The following is a 26,377-nucleotide window of genomic DNA, read 5'->3' on the forward strand; positions in this document are numbered from 1 at the left end:
CTGTCCTTTTCAACAAGAGAATTCGAGGTACATCATTCAGTAACAGTTTGTCCAAGTCATATCAAATAGGATATTCAAATGAAGTTTTGAATCCTGTAGAATGTAAAATATTAGCCAATGAAAATTTGCTGAATCATTTACAGTTTCAAAATAACAAAACTATAGTTTTATTACGAGTAACGTTACACATGCATGTTAAAAGTCTAAGCTCTTTTTTTTCCTCAGAAATTCACATGTCCACTTTATATAAAAATAGTGCATGATCAATGAGATAACAAGCTTCTTATTTTTAAACCAACAAAACATGTAATTAAAAATACGAATTATGGAAGAAGCAAAAGTCAAAACAACAAATCACAGCATATCACACAAATCATTTTTTTTTTTACGAAATGTTCAAATATTTTAAAATATCACACAAGATTAAATACTGTATACAGGGTTATTTTCGCCCGTTTGCATTTGCGAACAGTTTTGCCCCGTTTTAAATATATATATTTTAATCGCCCATTCAAGAAGAGGGCGAAAGGGGCGAAAATAAAACGGGGGCGAAAATTTCCCTGTATACAGTATACATATCTTAATCTCATGGTAAGTCTGATGGTAGTTTCCAAAATTCCAGAAACAAACACAATTTACTAGTATTCAAACGTAAACTATTTTAATTACATCTTTCTCCAAAGTTTGAGTCAATTCAAAATGATGTGATCACTATCTCTTTTTCTTTTTCTCCTGAATCAACCTCACCAAACTTGGACGGATTTCTCCAGACGATAACAGACGCCGAGAAGAAAAGGACGGAGGACGCAAAGGACACGATGACCCACCATAGCATGACGCCCAGCGCCATCTTGTCATGGCTGTACAGCAGACAGGAACCAGCAGACCCACAGGAACTACTGGACCATAACAGACAGGACTGATCCAGGACCCAGCCAACTAACACCGGACCCGGGATCATACCTACAAAATTAAAGGTAAAATTGTTAAAATGAGAATCTTGATTCTGTTAAATTTTTGGAGAAAAATTGCATCACAAGACCATTTCAAACCGAAGAAAATCGATAGAAGTGTAGACTTTCTCCTCTAACAGTATCTTTATCAAATTAACTTTTAATACCCTTTTTCCTTTTAAAAAATTTGTTTTCTTCTTATTACACAGTGTTTTCATATTGCAGTTAAATAGTTGCACGATTTAAATTTAACTTCTATATTGAATTTAGTTAATAAATTTAAAAAGTTTTGAAAGTGCATTCAACTACTTTTCATGTTTACAAATAAAATGGTATCCAACATCGTAGATGTGAAAATGAAGATTACATCAAGAGATTTTTATCTTTAAAAATAAAAAAAATGTACATCGAGTATAATTTCTTGCCTAACAATTGTAGAAATATCCTCTGTATACCAAGAGCGAATGGCTTATCTTGTTCATCTACACATCTACAAAGTAAAGCAATTGAAAGTTATGTAGTTGCACCTCAATGACACAACAAATAGTGTTCTTGTTGGAATTCAAACGAAAAAAAAAACAGTTTTTACCTCATTGTTGCCATTGATGTAGGTGTTGCAGCGGTCAGAACTGCAAGCAAAGCTATAAACATACAAGGAGCTAAAATAGTAAGCTGGGTACAGTTGTCCCCACAGCGTCCAGATAGAGCTGTCGCAGCGCCCTCTATACAGCTGCAGTTGCTATATGTGGCCTACCGGTATTTAAACAACTTCTTAATTGGATATGGAATTGTTCTTATTAAATTAATTCAAAGATAAAAGTCAGTACCTGAGAGCAATGATACAAAACATATAGAGTACCTTTTAAGGAGTGCATCTTCAGATATCTGAAGATACACTCGTTTAAATGAACTCTATATTATATATGGGTTATGCTGGCATAGAAATTGTACAATATTGGTTTTATATATGTACTGGGAAAAAAATACTTAGAACCAGACATTCCGCTAAAGAAAGTCTGGGCAATCAAAAAGTTATATGAGAGTTCAAAAAGGACCATTGGCTAATTATAAGTTTTTGACGGAACTACTTCGTTTCGCTTTGGTTAAACAATCAAGTCTTTTGAAAGTCGAAAACATATTTTCCAGTCTAAGTCCAAGCTATGACCAAAAAGGTTTAATTTGAAAAATCCAGGAAAGTCAAATCTAATTTACCGTATGTCCCGTTCCTTCACTGTCCATACAACCAGCGTGACAAGGAGAAAAGTATACTTTTTGATCCACCCCGCAAACCGTGGAGAATCCCTGGTGTTCACAGTTACACGATGCATGGCAAGCATCCCAGTAACCGTCTATTGTACTGCACAATAAAACATCAAATCATAAATTTTATAAAATGTACAATTAATTACAAAAAATAATTAAGAATTATTTCATCAGATAATTCATTTATTACTTCCGGTCTGGATAAGCCACGTTTAATCCGGCTAGTGGAACTTCCGGACATCCGGCCAGGAATGCAATCCCGAGAACCGAGGCCAGAAATATAGACATTGAGGAAAGTCTTATCATTCCTAATGTTTCCAACCGGAAAATCCGAACCAGCAGACCTCCGAGGAACATTCCAAACGACCCCGTCAATACCAAACCACCTAGACAGGAAGTTAGAAACAAATAATATGACATTTAATATTTAATAGTAACATAGATGGTTGCTTTTAGAAAAAAATCAACTATGAGAAAACTCTTACAGATATCAGAAGATACTGAGAGATCTATCCTAGAAGTGTCTTCTACAAAAAATTGAAATTTTCAATTAAAATTTGCATTGTCATATACAAAATTTAATTGAAAAATTAAATTTTTTGTAGAGGACACAAGTCTGCAAAAATTGATTTGCTGTTCTTAATCTGTACATAACTGAAACCAATTTGCCTGTGTTGCATTTAAACGGGCATGGACACAGTTTCAACTGAAATTTTTAACCAAATTTTATTGTTTACAATTCCTACCTAAGGTATCATCTAATGATTAGCAAAAACACGTATGCACTACTATTCCATCCCAAATATGCATCCTCGGTGACATGAACATCCATTATGACGAACCGGGCATGTCACACACAAAACAGGTTCAGAACATAGTGGCAGGACTTGACCTCAAACAACATGTTAATGTCCCCACTCATGCAGCTGGTCACACTCTGGACTTGGTGTTTACTAGAGATGAACCTACACACCCACTGGTGAAGTCCATCACTGTGACTGACATAGGGATCTCAGATCACTATGCGGTTACTTGCCAACTTTACACCTGTCCATTACACCTAGCACACAAAAGTCGGCTAGCTAGGCCATTGAAGCGCATCCCTGTGGAAACACTAGCACAAGAATTAGCAGAATCGCTATTCCACCAAAGAAGGGAACAATGTCAATGACCTGCTGTCAGCTATAGACTCCAAAGTGGAAGTGGTCCTGGATAGCATAGCACCCCTTCGAACCATCGTCATCAAAGGGGACTCTCTTAAATCATGGTACAATGACTCAATCCATGAAGCAAGACAACGGAGAAGACAGTTGGAGCTAAAGCCATGAAACCTTGGAGGTGCATAGACAGATAATTGTGAACAATATTAAGCTGTAGTGCATATGATCAACTCTGCCAAGTTCAGTTATTATCAGGAAAAGCTTTTCAGTAAAGAGACATTTAGTTATTAGTATTTTTTATAATGCATTTTTTCTACCATATTTACTAATGACCAGACCCTTGCCAAAGATTTTGTTCAGTTTTCTACAAGAAAGTTCAGAAGATCCGGCAGGGTCTTGATGATACAGATCTCAATGACAACACAGCTTCCTCAGACCTCAGAACTTGGCTGCTTCAAGGTCCATAACATGAACAAGTTAACAAGGTCATCAATAATTGTATCAAATAAGACCTGTATATATGTCATCCCCACTGCGCTCTTAAAGGCAGAGATTTTTTACCGGGTGGTCAAAATAGGTGAGGGAACTTATTTTGTATAGGTGTGAATGCCTTGGGGGCTAGCAAACTACCTGTGAAATCATATTTCTTAAAATAAACAGGAAGTGATTTAATACACAGTGAAATACCCCAGGTGTCAAACTTTACCTGTGTTGGGGATTTTGAGACAATTTGAAAATTAGTAGTAAAAGGGTTTTTCAATCATATATTGATTTATTTTGACTGTTTGAAAACACCCCTACCCATTTGAAAAAAAATTATCATGGTAACATACTATAAATTCAAATATTAAAACAAAGATAGTTTAAGATGTTAGTGGATGTGTTAATTAAAACAACAACTCCTGTAACAACCAAATTAGACTTAATTTATTCATCCCCAGGATCCCATCTATTAATTAAATGAAAAGAGAGCCGTGTTAAGTACATTTTACTAAAAAAATAAGACATATTGTCAACTAATAGATTTATCATAACCTTAATAAAGCTTTGTCACCATGATGCATGCTAAAAGATTGCTTGTAAATTCTAATTAGATTAAAAAAGGAAAATATATTAAGTGACCCATGATTAGAAACATTATTTTATATTTAATTACTAGTACTTCACACAGTGCTTCTCTGAACTTAATAAATTATAACATTTTCACTTTAGGTTTACCCATTTAGCATATAAAAATTAAAAATCGAAATTTCATTTGAAAAAATAAGTTTTATGTAACAAAGGTTTTTTTTTTAATGCATATTATATTATAATCCTTTCAAATATTAAAGGTATATTTAATTCATATATAATCTGACAATTTCATAGTAATACAGTTTCTGTATACTATGTTCAGTAAACATCAAAGGATCAAAAGTTAATTAGAAGGTCACCACAAGTCCCAAACAAGGTGTACAGGGTATACACATAAACCAGTAAGTAAATGTCAATCAGATTCCAGCATCCAATGATGTACCTTCATGCACTTGATTGACAGGGCTACCCAGACCAGGTATTTTTGAAGGCGGTGCTTAAAATCTCTGCCTTTAAAGAACAGTACTGTTCTGCCTGTGGTGCTGCTGACCATTACTGAGCTGGTAAATACATCACTTTCAACCGGGGTCTTTCCAAATAAGCTGAAAAGTGCATTAGTTACATCACGTCTAAAAAAGCCAGGACTGGATATGAATATCTTTACTAACTATCTCAAATATTCCTTTCATCAGCAAGGTCATTGAACGTGTTGTTGCACAACAGCTTAATAGTCATCTCACCAGAAACGGTCGTCATGGTGACCTGCAGTCAGCTTACAAGACCGGTGCCAGCACTGAAACAGCCATCTTGCTAATAAAATCAGACATAGAAACAGTACTGGATGAAGGTGATGCCATACTCATGGTCTTTCTCGACTTGAGTGCAGCATTCGCAACAATTGATCATACCCTCTTACTGGAGAGACTACATGTGGAAGTTGGACTGATGGATACAGCACTCCGTTGGGTACAGTCTTACCTGAATAGCCGCACTCAAGCAGTGTTCCTCAGATGTGCCACTGTCCACTGGAGTGCCCCAAGGGTCTGTTCTCTGTCCCCTCCTCTTCCTGGTGTACCGTCTACCACTCAGGAGAGTCATCAACCAGTATGCCATTAACCGTCGTGGATTTGCAGACGACACTCAATTGTACAGCCGCCTGAGTGTTAAAAATAATGTCATGCGTACGGAACAAGTCAAGTTTTTAGTGCATATAGTGTCCGAACCTGGATGACTGTAAACAAACTCAAACTAAATGATGCAAAAACCGAGATAATGGTGATTGCCAGTGCCCATAATCAGTATTGTGTTAAGAACATCCACCTGAAGATTGGTGAGGCAACAGTGACATCTCAATCTACTGTTAAAAACCTCGGTGCTGCCCTGGATGCCACGTTATCAATGGAAACACAAGTCAACTCCATGATAAGAAAGATATACTTCAACATTAGGAGAATCTCCAAGGTGAAACAATATCTCACACAGGAAGCGTGTGCAAAGGTCATCACTGCAACAGTCGTATCCCACCTTGACTATCACAATGCCCATCTGCTTGGCATAACCGATCGAACTATGCACCGGTTACAAGGCTCAGAACAATGCTGCGCGTTGTCTTACAAGAACATGCTACAGACAACATATCACGCCAGTACTTCAGCAACCTCACTGGCTGCCTGTAAAACAATGTGTTGTGTTTAAAGTGCTGACTACCATGCACAAGTCTCTACACTCCTCCTCAGCACCACCATATATGAGAGAGTTATGCCACATACCAGCCACAAGGGGCTTTAAGATCATCGTCTGACAAGGGGAAGCTAATGATAAAGAAATCATCAAACAAATATGGGGCAAGAGCCATAAGCACACTAGGTGCACAACCTGCCATTAGAACTACGAGAGCTTGAAGCACGTGGAGCATTCCGCAAGAACCTAAAACACCCTTGTTCAAGCGTGAATATAACCTATGAATGTAAAATTCTAACACAACATCAAGGACTCCATGTGTAATCTCTCGTAAACTCAACTTCAGAAGTACTATCCTGTGTATCAGTTTTTATTTTCTTTTTAATTTGCTGATCTAAGATAACCAATTTCATCTTACTACCATGTTTTATATAAAGTCTTTCTTTGTTTTATCGATCATTTACTTTTCATAACAATTTTTTAAACGTTTTTATTGATATATTGTTATTAAATGTTAGCAAAACCATTGTACAGCGCAAAGAAACTATAATTTATGTGATTTTGCGCTTAATAATATAATAAAATAATAATAATAAAAATTTGAACATATTTGTTGATTAACAAATGAGATATAGAACTTAAAGTTTTTTATAATGTAAACAAGGCTCATGCCTTGTTTTTGTTTACATATAGGAAATATCATATTTTAAACAAAATAAAATTCAGCAAATCAATAGAAACTGTCATATCGAATTTAAAATTAACATTTTTATTGAAATTATCTACTTTGAACAAACATATATTGGTTTATTACATACTTAGTAATAAATACAATATACCATATCGCCATAAAAGCGGAACTGCAAGGCTAACACGGGATTTGCAGGGCTGATAACCTATAAAACCCAAACAAACCATATCAGCCCTGCAAAGAACCGCTATTGTGACGTCAATAACACACCATTAGTAAATTAATTAACCCACAAAACAGTACTTGTGATCATACACAATTTTTGGTGGGTTCATATTCTCTTAATTTTAACTTTTTGAAAATAAGGTTAATCTTAATTTACAAATACATGTAATAGATTATTTTCAAATTTCGAAATTAGGGATCGAGTGCATTGAAATAGGAGTAGAAACAAACCCAAATCGTATGAGAAAATAGACCATGTACATGTACATGTTTTAAGAAGTTTTATGAATATTTACTTATCTTTTCAACTTAATGTATGCTGTATTTTATTACGTAAATGTAATAAACATATTAATATATTTTTATTCTTAAAACGTGATGATACCAATTAAAAGCAAATGAGAGCATTAAAATTGTAATGTTGAAAACCCATTGAAATATACGTATATGAACATGTACAGTTGTGTGCCATAGTTTACCATATACGAGGGGTGATCAAAAAGTTTTGTATTTCGACTACTACGTTCAAACTTTATATCTACAAAACCACAATTAAAATTGAATAAATAAATTTTGAAATTTTACAAACTGTGTCCATACACCCTTTAAAGGTGATTGCATAGTGACATAAAGTTTTTCAGTCGAATTTTTTTAAAGAAAGTTTTGAAAAACAACCTTACCTATAAGATATCCAGAAGTGTCAAAGTCTAAATTATACTGCTCTGCCAGGAATTTGAAGGAAATTCAACAAACTCCAGTAAAATTTACTTCCAGTAAATTTAGTAACATGAAGACAGTATCATATAAAATTTGTACACAGTATGTATATATTTTTTTAAAAAATAGAATGTAGATTTCTAGATAATGTATTTTCTCTTATTTGTTATTATACAAAATCTTTTTATACTGTATTTTTCTTTATATTTCCTTGTCTACAAGTAGTAAACTTGTCCATCAGTAGTAAGAAAACACATCTGAAACATGTAGTATACATACAAACCCCACATTTTATGAACTGTGCTCAATATAACACAAGTTATCATTCTTTTTCTTTGTATCAAAGAAAATTTGGTATCAAAATCCTCCAATTTACACTAATTTTATGATCAAAATGAAGTTAAACAGAATATTTGGACAATAATTCTAAGAATTCAAAATTTAAAATATATAATGAAATTAATCTTACCAACTTTAAAAAGGTTTTGAAAAATAGCTTAAACAATTTCCCCGCCAATTGACAAAGTGTCATTCCATCGTCTGGATCCTTCTGTTTTGCTCCTGCTTTGTAAGTCCTGCTTCCTACAAGTATTGAAGAATAACCTAAGTACCTTCTGTATCTGTTTAAAATAATAAACTATATACCTTTTCCTCACTACACGCACCCTCAATGTAGATTTTAGCTTTATCACCTAATTAAGATGTCAATCATGCAGGGCAATAAAAATTAACTTACAATATGAAAGAAATATAAAACTGAGAAAATTGGTTGGTCATTTGTAATTTTGACGATATAATGGACACTATTTTATAAGACTTACCTGGCATTACCTTTGGGTAAAGGGAAACAGGAATAGCCAGTAAAACAAAAATAAATGTAGTGAAAACAAAGGGGAACCACCAAGCACCGACCCAACGAGGATCTCGGGCGTCAAAATCTACACTGCAAAAGGTTAAATATTATAATGTAAGATCTGATTAAGGTCTAATTAAGCTAAATTTTATAATATTCCATACATTACAATATAAATATGAAAACAAATTTTGTAAAATCACTGCTTGAATAAGCAGTCAATTTTTGTCCATACATTGCTATATCCTTTTTCTCTCTCTCTCTCTCTCTCTCTCTCTCTCTCTCTCTCTCTCTCTCTTTGATGAAAATATGGATACACAAGACAAATCTCATTATTTGGTGTTTCTTGCAACGTGTTCTAAGGTTCTTTGTGTGTATATTTTACATCGGGTTTCTAAAATTCACCTCAGATTAATGTTCAATATATAATTTTGTAGAACCTGTCCCCCAACTTAAAAATTCAAGCCACACTTCAATAGCAGCTTTAAAAAATTCAATCCTGAATGATAAAGTAAAACTATTGTTTTCAGGTGAAACAACTAATTTGTGATAAATGTGTTCAAAATTGTTGTCAAAACAGTGATTTTACAAAATTTAATTAAAAGCAAATATATAGTTAAAAAAACATAAAAATTCTTAATCTTTGGGACAATGAAATATAATTCAGCTAAAATTGCAGAATAAAAGCAGTTTTTAAAACTAAATAAAATTAATATTTTTTACATAAAAAATTTCTATCTGTCAAAAAAAGGTTTGTTTTTTGCTGTACCTATATAAACACAAGAAAATAAAATGTTTCAATTATTGATAATTAATTAGTGTGGTTTGAAAAGTTTAATAATTTTTATTGAGGGTAGAAACCTGTCCCCCGGGGAGTCCAAATAACAGTTTTCCTCGTTCCCCAGGGACGTGCCCAGGGTCCCATTACAGACGCTTGTTGCGTTCGATACAGACGACGCATCTGAGGAAATTGTATGTAATCTTTTCAGTTCACGTCTCATTTGCATGTATATACGTGTAATATGGTCCCAATAAAAACATAGGCCTATATATATAATATATAGACTTATATAAAGTCGATTTCTTTGTAATGATTAAAATGTTGTAACCAATTATAGTTACTGTATTTCAGTTTAAATTAATTTTGAAATGAATTATCAACATTGGTGGACTCAAATTGTTCTTAAAATAATGAAGATCAATATAAAGGTTAAAGCTAGAATGCTCCAGGAAAATATTCTTTAAATTTTATTTTTTTTCAAATTGTTGTGTTAAGGTACATGGCTGTTCTCACCACTGTACTTATATCCTTCAATCAGATGTGGAACTATGAAGATGAAAGATCCAATCGCCATAAAAGCGGAACCAATGGCCATAACACGGGGTTTGTGGAGTCTGGATCCGATGAAACTGACAAACAAACCAACAGCCAAAGAACCGAAATCCTGCGAACTGGCCACCACCGAGGATTTTGTAGAGGAGATGGTGAACTGCTTCTCAATGGCGGGCAGGGCGGCATTGGCGACACCGTTCACGGCGAACCCTTGTATCAAACAGATTGTGAAGACCCACGGAACAAAGAGGTACATCTTGTTGAGACACTGCAGAGATCTGGTATGTTGAATAGACATAGTGATCCTTTTTTATTTTGTTTAATCAAAATTAAATACTTTGATTCGTAAGGGACCGAAGACTTAATTTTAAGTGGATTTCTTTCTTATTCTTAAAATGAGATGATACTAATTTAAAGCAAATGAGAGCATTAAAATTGTAGGGTTGAAAACCTATTGCAATATACTAGTACATGTATTTCAGTAATATTGTTTCTTATTCGCATTTAAAGTAAATTAAATTTTGTATTCAATTATAACATTTAGATTCAATTGCAGACAGAATGTCATATCAGTAAAAGTTTTTTAAGTACTCTAGAATATATCTTTCAATTATCTATTATTAACCAGTGTGGTTTGAAATGTTAGATATTTTTTTCTACTGATTTATATAACTTATTACATGTTTACATATTTTCCCAATGTTCAAGTGATCAAAATATAGGTTTAATTCAAATAAACCTGTCTGAGGTAATTGACACAAAATTGTAATTAATTCAATCAAAGATAGGTGTATTAATTTTAAGCTAATTTCAATAATTCATTATTCGATACTATTACTAGTATTATATACAATTATAGGAAAAATTTATTATACGTGCAAATACTAATTATCAATTATTTTTTTTTCTAACGAACAGGAATTTTTCAAAAAATTTTACTCGAAAACAAAATTGCGAGAATTTTTTTTTTACTTTTTTTTCAATTTACAATGGCTACTTCCAGTCATGTGTCGACTCGACATTGCCCAATGAAATTAAAATAAAAGATATCACAGAGTCTGCCACATCTGGTCTATAATTTTTTATATTTGTGACGAAATGCAATAATGACAAACGAAAAATTTAATGATTATTAACTGTCCATCTTATGGCATGTCAAATGTTGCACCATGTTGATGTTGCAATATTCGATCTAATTTTTTGTATGGTATAAATTTATCTGTATTCTACATTGTATATTTTTTTCCATTTGTATTGTAATATTTTATTCCATTTGTATTGCATAATTTTTATTTGTATTGAAGAATATTTCAGTTGTATTCTATATATAATTTTCCATTTAAATTATATAGTTTTATACTATATTGTATTCTTTATTATCCATTTGTATTGTAAAATATCTTTCGAATTGTATAATTTTTCATTTGCATTCTATATTTTACATCTGTAGATTTTTTTTATTTGTATATATTAAGTTTTCTTTTGTAAATTTTCATAATTTTTAAATATGGTAAACATGAAAAGAAACCCTCCGTAAGAGTTTTGAGATCGATCCTCGTTAGATTTTTATTTTAATGATAGGCATTGTTCGATTACATATTGTTGTAAGTTAATTGAACATCATTTCAATTATTCAAAGAAAGGACATTCCATATTATTATCTTTATCTAATCACTGATTTCAGAACTACGTATCTTTTATTCAAATTTATGTCTTCAATTTATTTGGTGATATGTTAAATTATTTGAAGACATGTACACATGTTCGAGGATGACTGCAGATATTTGGATAAAACATTTTAATGTGGGCTTCTTACGTACCTTACTTGTAAATTTCATTACCTTGCCATTGGTCATTTGCAGAATTTGTCAAAAACTTCTTCAAAAAGTACCTTGCTATAGCCTTCAATTTGTCAATTGAAAATATACATCTTCATTCTTGTGTTGATTTGATATATACTTTTGATTTCGAAAAAAAAACCGTTTACTGAAGCGGCCACATCTGTTTCATAATTAGATGTTAAACTAACAATTAAATTATGATAAACGTGATGATTCCGATCATTGTAATATTGATAATTTCTTTATTTATACAGCAATATACAAGTTCTATTATTATCTGCATATGGAAATTAATCCCTAGCTGATTCGAGGGAAACTATTGACAAATAAGTTGATGAAACATGGATATCAACAACCCCTTTTAATATCAACACATCGCAATCCTATGGTTGAAACAATCACCTCTTTAGCAAATAGATTATATCGTTGACTGACGTTTTTCATATTTTCACACTGAAGTGAATTTTGTCTAGTCATGATAAAGAGCACTCGGGGAGGGGGGGGGGGTGTGAAAGGTCGTCTGGGGATGTCATGGCACCTGTTCCCAGCTCTGATTTATTAAAGGTCAGTTCTTACTCAGCTTCTAATTTACATTGTCCAAACTGCTTTTTTGAAGTTGATTACTGTTTGTTATTGTCATATTTCATTGTAAATTGTTGCAAATAAAATTATACATTTTATAGACAATCATAATGTGATAGATCCATAAAATAAAACGAATGATCATGGAGCATCAATTGGTTTTATTACTCGATGACAAAAATAATTTTAAAGACAGCGGAAACAGTATTGAGGAAATATGTATCCATACAGTTTGCAATATACGTTTGCAGAGTTTACCACTAAGATGTTTTATGCATGATTTATGAAACATCTATTTTCAAAGACTTTGTATATTTTATGAAAAAGAAGGTACTCTTTTATTTTACCAAGAGGAAATATAATTGATACTTTTGATTTCAGTTTTATGAAATGAGGATCAGGAACATTGAATATAAAGACTCATACACACATATGATGACATATCCTTACTCACCAAAGCGGTAGACATTTTTCTTTTATCTTATCAGAGAGGAAATGTCATATGCATGCAGTATGCAATTTCGCTTTAATTCTATGTATTAAAAAAGTATGGACCAACCAATTCCTGTCTTGAATTTTTGAATAAATGAATTTAGATTCCATAAAGAATCGTCAATCTTGAAATAATGGTTTGAAAGTTGAAGTTGAAGGATTTAGACAATCACTAGGTTTTAAATTAGATTCAATTTAGGTTAATGCCATGACAACGGGTAAAAATAATAATGCAAGATTGGTTTGTCTTGTTTCGGAATCTCGTCATTCAGTGAAATTGTTTGTAAAAATACCGTATCATTTTTCATCATTTTCTGTTGACGATACCTGTAATATTTTAGCTCGTATCCTGCTTAGTTTACTAGTACACTTTTGCGATGGTTTGGATCTGGGTTTATTCTTTACTTTTAGAGAAAAAAAAATTGTTTAACACATGTTAAAGTAATATACATGTATTATACCTGCTGAAATAACCTGAAGTTTTTTTTTCATTTATTTTTATATTGTAATTACTAGAAAGAGAATCTTAACACTTCACTTTGATTAGAAGATTTTATCCAGAAAACAAAGAATGTAAATTTTCTTGTCTGAAAATTTTTAAAAAGTTTATCAAAAATTATATTTTTTGTTCATATTGAGAAAATAAAATTTATTTGTACAGATTTAAAAAATCTTTTTCCTTTACCCTTTTTATAGTTGGCTGAAATATGGAGATAACAATATTGAAGCTCGAAGTCCATAATGATTTGAACAACACAAATAGGAAGTAAAGCAAACATAACCCTACAAAAACATCAGAGATAGGATCAGGTGCAATGGGTGTGTAAGCATCCCTTTCCATGACTGGGAAAACGGAAAATTCCGTGGACAATACTGTGTGTTAATTATAGCCTGACACTTAGTATAAAATAGGTCAGTCAGGATTTAGGTTGTATTTGCTGATAAGGTCATTGTATCAGCTATAGAACCTGCAAAATGATGACTTCAAATGCTTGTTTGAACAAGTTGTTTGTCAATATTTTTTTCTTTTTTAGAAATTGTTCATACCTAGAGCTTGCTTTTACGTATTGATTCAATTGAGAGAATAAATCCAATAAGCAGGCGATAGGGGCATATTGGAACATAAGTTAAAAAAGAAGTTGATGATTAAAAAGTTGTCATCACCTTTTTCATAAAGCCTTCTTCTTTGGTTACCATAAACATCTTTTCTTGTAAAGTATTCAAATATAAAACAGAGGTATCAGAATCCATGGTATCTCTTATTTCAAGCTCACTGTAATATATTTAGTCGACAAATAAATGGAAGCAACTATTGTTATTTAATAATTTAGACGTCCTCAGTATATCGAAATGTCGAGTTAAGCAAGTGTATTCTTCTCATGAACCCGATTTAAATACTTTCTCGGATGCCTTGTTTAATTCTATCCGTTTCCCTTTTTAGCGCCATTATTTATTTCTTTATTGAAGTGTATTATTTAATCTATTAAACAGATTTTCATAATGCTGTATACCTTTTTATCTTCGTACACTTCAGAATCTTTATTCTCATCTTCACTATTATACCCAGGATTCCCCACACCATTAGATCCGCACTTTTCCATTTCCTGAACATTAATGTCTCTTTATTAATCTTGGTCATTGAAAAGAAAAATCTTTACTATCAAACAACAGAAGATGTACCTAATGAACTGATGATTGAAAAATTCGTGCTCTTTGTTTGAAATGCCGAATAATTTATATTAAAAGCTCATATTTTTTTATTTATGTTATCAATTAACTATTTATTAGCTTGTAAATAAAGCTGTTAATTATACTTACATGTATCACAACTGTCCGGATATTATGTTGGTTATCTATTTAGCATGCTTAACACAATTGTAATGAAAAAAAAGAAGATTGTTTGATATAGAGAATTTTAAGTCTACATGCAAACTGCTACCCAGAATTTTAATAAGTTTGCATAACTGAAGTGTTTAACAAAAATCTTATAGGAAGTGTGCTTTATATGCTGCAGTTTAAATACTGGAACATATTTTTACTGTACATAAGTCTTTTTATTAGATTATAAAAGTGAAAGTGCCTACCCCTGTGTTACCATGCACTGAAATAGACAAGTTTAAAAGTTTGGGTTCCATTTTTATATTTCTTTCCTTGCCCGTAAACTTTTCATTGTATCTTTTTGTAAAAAGTACTTTCTTGGGTTATTCAAATTTTCAATAGTGCTGTTTACTAATTATTGCATTGTAAGGAATTCAAATAAGATGCACACGACAATTTAAAATCGTCGTGTACTTATTATCTGAATTTCTAATAATTCAAAGATTAGTAAACAACAATACACCTAAGATCCGGATACTTTACCACAATCTAACATTTAATATAGTTTACAATTACATTACATGTATTTTGATTAGATATTCCATGTGAACTTGAAACTAAAGACACCACAGGGTCTGCCACATCTGGTGAATATTTGGGTTTTTACTGACTATACACGAATTGACTCTAGAACTCTATCTCATTCGTCAACTCTCCCTGTTTATGCTGTTATGAATTATTCGCTTCTCAAGAGAATGCTCTGAATTGATCATTCTTTTTAAAAACTGGGACAGGCTACTCACGGATAAGTTGATGTTACAGGAATTTCAACAACCGCATATAAAGTCAGCATTTCTTAAATTTTATTGTCGTTATATTGATCTTGTTTACAAACATAATCTTATATTTGGTCATATATATTAATTATTTGGTAATATATTGGCTGACTTGTTTCCTACAAATTGTTAGGCCATCTTTAAAACTTGCTAGTTTGCCCTCTCTTGACCTACTGAACTAAAACGGCCCAACTAAAAACTTTTTTAACCTCCATAAATATTTTTTTAATTCATTTTTAGGTGGGGTTTTTTCATCCCATTGTTAACTATCTAAATATATTTGCAAGTGTTTTGGAATTTGAAGAAAAAAAAACCCCCCTACCTACCCATACAATATTTTTATCTAAAGTCAGAGGAGGGCAAGCATAGTTCCATAATGGGGTGAAAAAATGCATATGAATTAAAAAAAATAATTGTTTTTATATGGAGATTAATAAGTTTTTGAGTGGGAGCATTTTTAGTAAGTTTATCGGTAGAGGGCAAACTAACATGGTTTTTTTTTTCCCAAAAAAGATGGCCTATCTTTATTTTCACCAATCAGCTGAATTGTTATTACTAAAGAAATAAAATGTACATTCTAAAAATACTAGTAAATTAGTAGTTTTTTTTTTTTTTGAGTTGGCGACTGTAGCCACATAATACAAAAATATACTTTATTTTAAGGTAAAACATCCTCATAACACTAATGATTATAAACTTAGGTAAACAAAAATATCAGCAACATAAAAAATATCCAGTTTTATGTATACATTCGATAAGGTACCCGGTAGTCATAAATGGATATCTGTATAAATACATGTATTCCTGTAAAGTATTGATAATTCCTGTTTTGTATTTGGAACCTAAATTTAGGAGCATTTTAATAGATTTATTATCAACAAGAACATATCCAGTTTCTTACCTTTTCTTCATTTACAATTTAAATGTCCTTCAAACTTCCTGAAAATTTATTTAGTATACACCATCGTCTAACGATAAAAAAATGAAATGACGGAGTAAACACTCATCTTATATCTGCAAATGATTACGTAAAATTTCATTTTCTTTTATTTTCCTGAAAATATAAGTGCAAGGATAGTTTCCGTCTGTATATAGGACATATAAAGTGAAATAGATTTTTTAAAAATATGATAAAAAATGCTAAACTATTTCAACATTTGACTTTTGTAAATAAGTGTTAGGCGTGTCACATTTTGAAAAGAAGACCGAGACTAAATTTTCAAAAAAAAAAGACTTATGAAAACCTTTGAAACAATACTATGTAAAACAAAAAGTCTGCACCTACAATTTTTATTTAGCATGAAAGTGCACTTGAGATCATTAAAATTTTCACCACATACTTTTTAAATTATATGCGGCATATTTTATCCAGTTCATCAGGAGAGGGCAACCGAACACTTTTTAAAGATGGTTAAAACAGGCTATACTATATGGACATTTTTAAGAATATATTATTTAATGTCTGTCCAACATATTACATAACAAAGTAACAAAAATATCTTTTGATTTTAATTTCATGAGTAAAAAAAAAAGTATAATATTTAAGCTAGGATACCACCCCCCTTAAATATTTGACGACTGATTCGTAAGTATCCTCTCTCAGGCATTTCTGATTCTCCTTGAATAACTCAGAAGAAACTCTTCAATGGAAATTGAAAACCTGCTTGCTGGTTTTGTTGGTTAAATTAGTCTACCGTTATAAAAGTCACTGTGGTATATGACACTTTTATTATGGCACTTTGTTATCTGTACTGGGATTCTTCAGAGGTAAGGATTTGTCGCCTTGCTTTGTTCTTTCTCTTTCCTTTACTTTCTTCTTTTTCTTTCCTTTATCAGGACAAGACTTAAAGTGACGTACCATTGTCATCAAATCGCTTATTACGATGGCGCCAATAAAAAGTATTATAAGGAACGGACCTAATATCGTTCCCATGGCGATGGCAGTGGGGCGCGGATCAGAAGCAGATATTCGTTTGCGGAGGCGTTGATTAACTTCCATTTTATTTATTGCTAGATCTTTTTTCATCTTGTTTATTTTAGTTTTTAACTCCTCATCGTTTTTAATGATGACCTGCTTCTTCATTTTATTTATTGTGATCTTTTTTCATCGTTTTTAACTCCTCATCGTTTTTAATGATGACCTGCTTCTTCGTGCGTTCACAGGGGCACATGCAACCTAAATTTGGATAAAAATATATTAATTATTGTTCACTTTTTTTACCATACATACATGTATTATTTAGAATATTTACTATAAAACAGTCCAAATGGATTTTTTTCATTTTCATACTTACTGAACAATTACTGTGTAATCACAGTTTTTCGTTTGTGGGGGTGTACTTTTAGTTGTTTTCGAGAGACCCATGAACTCATGACAACCACGAAATGTAAAATTTAATATTTCCATTTCTAATTTTGCTCTCTGTGATAACTCTTTGAAAGTTAATTTCTTGATAATTCTACCGGAATGCAAATTAGGCAGGTCAATAGGTCAGGAGCTAAGGAGGCCTAATATGCATCCAAATCTCGTGCGCATCTGTCTCTGAGTCTGATGCTAAAGAGGCCAAAAATGCATGAAAATCTCGTGCGGGTGCCATTGTGTTTGACGTAAGGGGGCGAGGACTATTAAAATTGGGATGGGAATCCTCGTGTAATTTAAATTTTGTCGGCATTTTTAAAGTCTAAATCTACCATTTTATTTTACAAGGAAATGGAAATATAAGGAATCACTGTCTAGTTAGTATATTATGCCAAGGACATCAACAATGTTGATGCCCTGGCATACTGTACAAACTAGACACTGACTCCTTAAATAAGCATTACTACTCAACACTTTTCCAACCACGAAATCAAATCCCATCTGACATATCAATATTTTTTTTCTCAAACCTCAAAAATTTGCCTCCGTGAAAATATCTGAATTTACTGTATTTGTAATTGACAGGCAATTTTGTATTCTTACTTTGCCTTTGCATATTCTCAATGCACGATATTGTAGGAATCTTGTGAATTTATAACATTAAAATTAGAGAAAGTATATACACAACAGACTCCGTGCTTACGTGTACAGTTTGGCTTTTCTCCGCTCCATGTTCCGTTGGGAAGACATTCTCGGTTAAGATTCCCGCCTCTGTGCCGGTGATTGTGTAGACACGCAAATATTACGTTTGTACCATTCGGAAATGAATGTTGGGTACCTGCGTTTGGTTGAAGTTGAGATGTATCAAAAACCATCTCCGTGGTGTTGGGATCAAAGATTAAGTCACCATAATTTAGACAACCTGACAAAAAATATCTACTGTCATTAGCATTGATGTTTTTTTTTTATTTAATAAGACATACATGCGCAATAAGAGTAATTTGCTTATTTTTTTTAGATTAAACATATTCTTTTTAATTTAATGCACATGAAGCAACATATCCATGAATAAAGACCAAAATAAATTTTGAGAATATACAAACGACTTAAACTCTTTGTTGTTGTTGTTACTGATTCTGTTGTCACTTCTATCGTTGATTCCTCTGTGGTTGATAAATATGGCGATACTGTCGTTGATTCCTCTGTGGTTGATAAATATGGCGATACTGTCGTTGATTCCTCTGTGGCTGATAAATATGGCGATACTGTCGTTGATTCCACTGTGGTTGATAAATATGGCGATACTGTCGTTGATTCCTCTGTGGCTGATAAATATGGCGATACCGTTGTTGATTCCTCTGTGGTTGATAAATATGACGATATTGTCGTTGATTCCTCTGTGGCTGATAAATATGGCGATACCGTTGTTGATTCCTCTGTGGTTGATAAATATGGCGATACTGTCGTTGATTCCTCTGTGGTTGATAAATATGGCGATACCGTTGTTGATTCCTCTGTGGTTGATAAATATGGCGATACCGTTGTTGATTCCTCTGTGGTTGATAAATATGGCGATTTCGTCGTTGATTCCTCTGTGGTTGATAAATATAGCGATACCGTTGTTGATTCCTCTGTGGTTGATAAATATGGCGATACCGTCGCTGATTCCTCTATTGTTCGAGACAAATTTGGATTAGAACTCGTATATCCGTTAGTGCACCATGCTATGGAAACAATTTTGAAAATGCAACAACAAAATTAAAAAACTGATAAATCTTCTCTTTTATGCACGATGATTAATTTCTTATTGCGCATTTTTTTTCATTGTGAATACATTTGTATATACTAGTATTTGTTGTTAACCTTGCACATACACTTTTTTGTTTTCCTACATGTAACAATGTAATCAATTTTTATTTTGTTATGTACATTTCAATGAAATGTTTTCAATATTTCAAAATTAACTTTATATAAACTCTTATCACCACATTAAATTTTAAATACATGTATAGACGTGTGATCTTATTTTAAAGAAAAATATGTTATTCAAAGAATTTTGATGTCTCTTTTTGCATCTTACATGTCAATTTTTTTAAGACCTTTAGACCTTTAAAAACTATGCTTTGAAATGGTTACTTTTAAGCACCTATTTGTCCAACATATGTAATATTTTCCTACATAATGTGTACATTCAAGAACGAGGTAGAGGATATAGTTATTTTGCTTATTTAGCGCAAAACATTTTTTATATCTGCATAAGATACTCCAGTACATACCCCCTGGGCTAGAGGAACAGGCAACGGGCAGTGAAATGTCGCAGGGTTTCATCCTCAGTTTACCATGTCGTGTATCATAAGACATACAGTCAGTTTTCTCCTCATTCTCTAGCAGTACTCCCCGCCACCCCGTCCCCAGGCACACTGGACCATCCGTCATGTTCATAAGATAACCCTCCAGATGAAAATCATGGACCCCAATCCAAACTTTTGAACCATTCTGTACTGTCCTGATTTAGTGTTAAGGATTATAACTTTTTCATGCCTCGTCATTTACTCAATTGTGCCTACGCTTTAATTTTACTTCATGTTGATTTTTGTGAAAAATTAAAACTTGTAAACAAGTAATTTAAGTATTTGAATTCAGTGCTTATATACAGAGGTTAATTGTGAGCTTTTAATAGTGTGGTTTTTACTGTGTTTTACTTCATTTTTGCAGACTATAGTATACTTACAAGTTGGACAGTAAAACTAATGCGCTCAAATCAGCAAAGGTTGCATTATATAATGAGCAAACTTCACGAGCTTTATTGAAGATAAAACTTTTTGATGTTGTCCAAATGCACACCTCAGGGTCATTAGTATCAGTTGATTCGATACAGCGATCTGATTCATTTGAAAAATTAAAAGAATAAACTTCGTTTTGTGCAGATAACGTTATAAGATTAATAGATAAACATGATAAATAAATTTAAAAAATCAGACAAACCAAAAAAAAAAAAAAAAAACGATGGAGGAATTGTAATCACATTTACCAGTAATATTTTTGGAACATAAAGCATAGAATTTTGAAAAACAGCTATCGTCTGTCCATGATCCATCTCGATGTTTCCATACACAGTCTGCATCAATGTCATCATTTCTGTCTTTATTATCTGGTTGACCAGCTTCCCAATTCGTATAGTGTTGAGTCCTGTTCAACATGTCGACATACCTCCCCTCATGTATAATATCATTGACCCCAATCCAGTAATAGTACGACTTGAAAAACCTTTAGAAACATGCATAAGTTAAAAAGAAAATCGTGTTGATATGAAAACCTTAAAGAACATGCATACATTGAATAGAATATCGCGAGGATATGCAAACTTTAAAGAACAAACCTATATTGTATAGAATACCGCCATGACATAAAAACCTTAAAATCAGGCATATATTTTTGAAATATGATATCACGGGGACGTAAAAATATTTAAGAACATACATATACGAAGTGAATATTGTACTTCGAAGGTGGCTAAATCATGGTATTGACCGCAAAAACAGCAATAACTGTTTTATTATATGATTAAATGATAGAAAACTCCTACAAGACTTTATCTTTGCTTTAATTGAAAGTTTTAACAAGAAATTTCTACAACAACACATTGTAACAGAAAAAATAGAACAGGTCGATAATTCCTTATATTGACCTGCAATAATTCCATGTATTGACCTTGAAGGTCACGTGCAGGTCAATATAACGTAGTATTTTTGTTGGATCTTAGCCAATCAGAGATAAGGAAATTATTCAATCATATAATAACAAAGATTATCAACACAAGTGTCAGTATACTGAAAACATTCTCCAATGAAACAGGATGAGATATTTCGAAATTATACTCAACGTACATGTGTACATAGTGTTCAATTAATATGTTCGATGATCGATTAGGGTTCAATGTTTAAAAATGTAATATACCATATATTACATGGCTTAATTCTCGGGCAGCAATACCAGAATATTTGCCCCTCGGTGACAGGAAAGCCCTGGAGTGTTATGTCACCCTCTGCCTTCGGCATCGGGCGACATAACACTCTGGACAGGGCTTTCCTGTCACCTTGGGGTAAATATTCTGGTATGCTGCCCTCGAAGCCATGTAATATATGTATAATATTCAATTGAATAGAAAATCGTGAGGATATAAACAAGAGGCCCAGGGGCCACAGCGCTCACCTGAGCACATTGGGCTTGAATTAACCCCCCCCCCTTCCGGGCGTTCATCATTTGAACAAACTAGAATCTACACTACCTGAGGATGATTCCATATAAATACATGTAACCCGGGTATCACTAATCATAGCTTTGAAGTACTTGAAAAGAAGATTTTAAAAGGTTTCCCTATATATCCCTATGTAAAACTTGGGACGGCCATTTTGGCCCCACCCTATCCCCAGGGCCGGGGGTCATGATTTGAAAAAACTTGAATCTACACTACCTGAGGATGATTCCACATGAGTTTCATCTTTCCTGGCCCAGTGGTAATTGAGAAGGATTTTTAAAGATATTTCATATATATTCCTATGTAAAACTTGGGTCTGCCATTTTGGCCCCATCCTTGCCCCGGGGGTCATGATTTGAACAAACTTGAATCTACACTACCTAAGGATGATTCCACATGAGTTTCATCTTTCCTGGCCCAGTGGTTCTGGAGAAGAAGATTTTTTAAGATTTTTCCTATATATTCCTATGTAAAACTTGGGTCGGCCATTTTGGCCCCACCCTTGCCCCAGGGGTCATGATTTGAACAAACTTGAATCTACACTACATGAGGATGATTCCACATGAGTTTCATCTTTCCTGTCCTAGTGGTTCTTGAGAAGAAGATTTTTAAAGATTTTTCTTATATATTCCTATGTAAAACTAGAGTCGGCCATTTTGGCCCCATCCTTGCCCCTGGGGTCATGATTTGAACAAATTTGAATCTACACTACCTAAGGATGATTCCACATGAGTTTCATCTTTCCTGGCCCAGTGGTTCTGGAGAAGAAGATTTTTTTAAGATTTTTCCCATATATTCCTATGTAAAACTTGGGTCGGCCATTTTGGCCCCACCCTTGCCCCGGGGGTCATGATTTGAACAAACTTGAATCTACACTACCTGAGGATGATTCCACATGAGTTTCATCTATCCTGGCTCAGTGGTTCTGGAGAAGAAGATTTTTAAAGAGTTTTCTTATATATTCCTATGAAAAACTTGGGTCTGCCATTTTGGCCCCACCCTTGCCCCGGGGGTCATGATTTGAACAAACTTGAATCTACACTACCTGAGGATGATTCCACATGAGTTTCATCTTTCCTAGCCCAGTGGTTCTGGAGAAGATTTTTAAAGATTTTTCCTATATATTCCTATGTAAAACTAGGGTCGGTCATTTTGACCCCACCCTTGCCCCGGGGGTCATGATTTGAACCTACACTACCTGAGGATGCTTCCACATGAGTTTCATCTTTCCTGGCCCAGCGGTTCTGGAGAAGAAGATTTTTTAAAAATGCCATTAATTTTTAACAAATTCATGATTATCTCCCCTTGGAAAAGGGCGTGGCCCTTCTTTTGAACAAACTTGAATCCCCTTCACCCAAGGATACTTTGTGCCAAGTTTGGTTGAAATTGGCCTAGTGGTTCTTGAGAAGAAGATGAAAATGTGAAAAGTTTACGACGACAACGACGACGACAACAGAGAACGGACATATTTTGATCAGAAAAGCTCACTTGAGCCTTCGGCTCAGGTGAGCTAAAAACTTAAACAATATGCAGTAAAATGAAATAGGTTGCATTTGTACTGAATAGAATATAAAGAAGATACCTTTTAAAAACCGTTCTTCTTTATGATGACACAATACCTCTGAATTAAAAATCCACACTTTATATACCATTTTGTGGAAAGTTATATTGTTTTTAGAAATCAAAGTTAGTAAAGAGTGCAAATTTGGCGACTAAAAATAGTAAACAGAAAGAAAGACTTTCCTATATATATTTACAATATAACGCGCTTATATCGAATTGACATTTTCTGTGATTTTCATTTCCTTTGACTTTGACAAATATATTGTAATCTTTACCTTAACAGATATTTTAAAAATTGCGCATATTACATGTATTACAAGGCAAAAGTCATTATTATAAGCGTGTTTTACTGTAAACGGCGGAGTTTAGAAACAGTGATCGATCTCAAAAGCATATTAAACAATACAAATATAGAAAGAGAGACATAAAGCATTCCCTTGGTGGAATTTTATACTGCATTACCGAACCTTGTGAGCATTTCATCGGTCTCATTATCTGGAATTTCTGCGAGAATTCCACCATTTTCTTGGCATTTTCTGTGTGACGTTTGAAATGTCCTTCGTTCTTTCAGTATCCAAAAACATCGGTCATTGAAGAAGAAAGTAGAATCACTCGGACAATAGTCTGTCCAAATTAAAAGGAAGAATTGGATATTTGCTTAACTTCATAAATATAGATATATAATTTTTGACTTTTAAGTTTACTTTGAACTTTTTTTTTTTATAGATATGCACTGTCGATCTTATAAAAATGCAATTAAATATTTTGTGCAAAATGACTTACTTTGCAATAAATATCCAGTTACAAAGACACTTAATACAAAAAATATCTGAAAATTCATTGCACAGACCACATTAAGTAGACTGAGCATGGCTTACTATTAGCCTGTATATAATATAGAGCATACATGCAATTGTGCTCTAAAGAGAATAAAGAGAAAAGAATAAAATGAATATATTCTATTTAATAAATGCTAAATCGGACTAATTATCAACAAAAAGATCGAATTCAAAGACCCAGTGACAGCTAGTGCTTTGGGTAAAGAGCATCAAGTATAAATTTGCGGAAAAGTTAAAAATATTTTGGGGAATAGAGGGGGGTGTTCAACAAATTACACCCATGCAGGTAATCACACTGCAATTACTATTATTATTTAAAAATAAATAATTTTTAGATTAGATACTCCTTAATCATTTACAATATATATTGCTTTATAATACAGGTATTTAAACAATCTGAATGATAAAACTAAAACATATATTGAAACCCAGATTCTTGTATAATATCATGCTTTATGAAAAAATGCGTGTTGTATGGCACTTCTTCAGTTTATCCAATTTCATTAAGATTTTGGTATGCAAAATCATTATGCTACGATACATTATTCCATCTTTTGTCGACAAAAAGTGTTGCCATGGTTGCTAAAAATAGAAATTATTTCTGCGAGTGTTGCATTGGTTAGAGATATGGAGATTTTAAAGTCTTTTATCTTTTGATCCGTCATCAATATTTCAATAGTTTGGATCGAGTACTTCTTTCATATATTCCTTAATGTTCTGCCTGAAAGTGTAATTATTCATAAATATAATATAAACCAAACTGATCTAATGATAAAATTCATCAAATTCACATTTAACTCTAGCTTTAATATAGTACTTTAACATAACAAAGGTACTACTTTACTTTACCTTTTTCAAGCATTTCTTGCGATAAATACATGTAGCGTGTAAAAACAAGGCTTTTTGATGTCGTTGAGAACTACTAGTATTTCTTCAATAAAAATGGGTGTCTGAAATTTTCATATCTTATGATAGGTCAACAACAAAATTACTTCGTTTAAAACGCTTTCTACACACTATTCTGCACACAAATATTCTGAAGTTTGTATTAAAAGGATGCTGAAACGCGTCATTGATAACATTTGATTTGAGTAGTGTTCGTAGACCAAGTCTTCTAACAAACAGTTGGAATTCTATTGGCATGATTCCTACGAAGCATATATTTTTTTTTCAAAAACATCAAAATGAGGTGGGAAAACACTTGTTGTGGTCTTTAGATATTGACGATTTCAATTTACACTAGTTATTTCTTTTCTTACTTCTATCCAAGTAAACTTTAAAAAATAATCACTGCAGAATCTGCAACATCTCCTTCATACCTGAAGGTTTTTCTGACGTTAGACGAAGAGGGATACTGTAGAAGTGAAAAACATTGCGAAGGTTTTAACTTTGCTATGTTCACGATTAAAGAATTTTCCGCGAACATAAAGCCATCTTGATCAAAGTCGACATGTATTCATTTATTTGTACACTTGAATATACAATTTTTTTTCTACTTGGTAATAATAAAGTATTGACTCAGAGAAATGCATAAATATTAGGATATGGCAAAAGCGGGTAAAAGTTACTAGTTTTTTTTTTATTATTACTTTACCATTATTTTCTTTGTTTTCAAAAATAAATTCAAACAATTGCAAATATTTAGTTATATATGAGAAGATGTCTGTGAAAATCAAACCACCAAGAAATGTTCAAATATAGTTAATCGTGAAAAATTGAACACGTGAAATTATAGACGTTTACAGTATCTGAAAGCTAAACCGTACGGATTAATGTTAATGTTGACTACGAAATGTTCCATCAACTTGATCAATACATAGGGCTTTTTAATCTATTCGTA

The 26,377-nt window shown here is 32.8% G+C and overlaps 1 protein-coding gene and 1 pseudogene across 1 annotated transcript; both read right to left on the reverse strand.

Annotated features, from left to right (window-relative positions):
• Nucleotides 1–576: 576 nt before the first annotated feature.
• Nucleotides 577–10,247, reverse strand: LOC134254769 (solute carrier organic anion transporter family member 4A1-like; annotated as a pseudogene).
• A 6,821-nt stretch (nucleotides 10,248–17,068) lies between these two features.
• LOC134254770 (mucin-4-like) lies at nucleotides 17,069–20,313 on the reverse strand. The gene is made up of 5 exons (XM_062737294.1): nucleotides 20,154–20,313; nucleotides 18,984–19,601; nucleotides 18,581–18,799; nucleotides 17,660–17,694; nucleotides 17,069–17,589 (listed from the first exon to the last, which is right to left on the reverse strand). The coding sequence occupies exons 1-5, from the start codon at nucleotides 20,311–20,313 to the stop codon at nucleotides 17,248–17,250; spliced, it is 1,374 nt and encodes a 457-aa protein (XP_062593278.1). The 3' UTR covers nucleotides 17,069–17,247.
• Between the last annotated feature and the right edge of the window lie 6,064 nt (nucleotides 20,314–26,377).

Source organism: Saccostrea cucullata, unplaced genomic scaffold (assembly GCF_032062105.1).
Source record: "Saccostrea cucullata isolate Sc308-1 unplaced genomic scaffold, CSIRO_AGI_Scuc_v1 ctg2701, whole genome shotgun sequence".
Taxonomy (NCBI): Eukaryota; Metazoa; Mollusca; class Bivalvia; order Ostreida; family Ostreidae; genus Saccostrea; species Saccostrea cuccullata.

What these genes read in the sequence shown, in the direction of transcription:
- LOC134254770 (XM_062737294.1), bottom strand. Translation starts at nt 20,313, where the DNA reads ATGACGGATGGTCCAGTGTGCCTGGGGACGGGGTGGCGGGGAGTACTG. An exon ending in AACAACAACAAAGAGTTTAA is followed by an intron (nt 18,800 to 18,983) that starts GTCGTTTGTATA and finishes ATTTTTTGTCAG; the next exon opens with GTTGTCTAAATTATGGTGAC. An exon ending in AGAAAAGCCAAACTGTACAC is followed by an intron (nt 17,695 to 18,580) that starts GTAAGCACGGAG and finishes ATCCAAATTTAG; the next exon opens with GTTGCATGTGCCCCTGTGAA.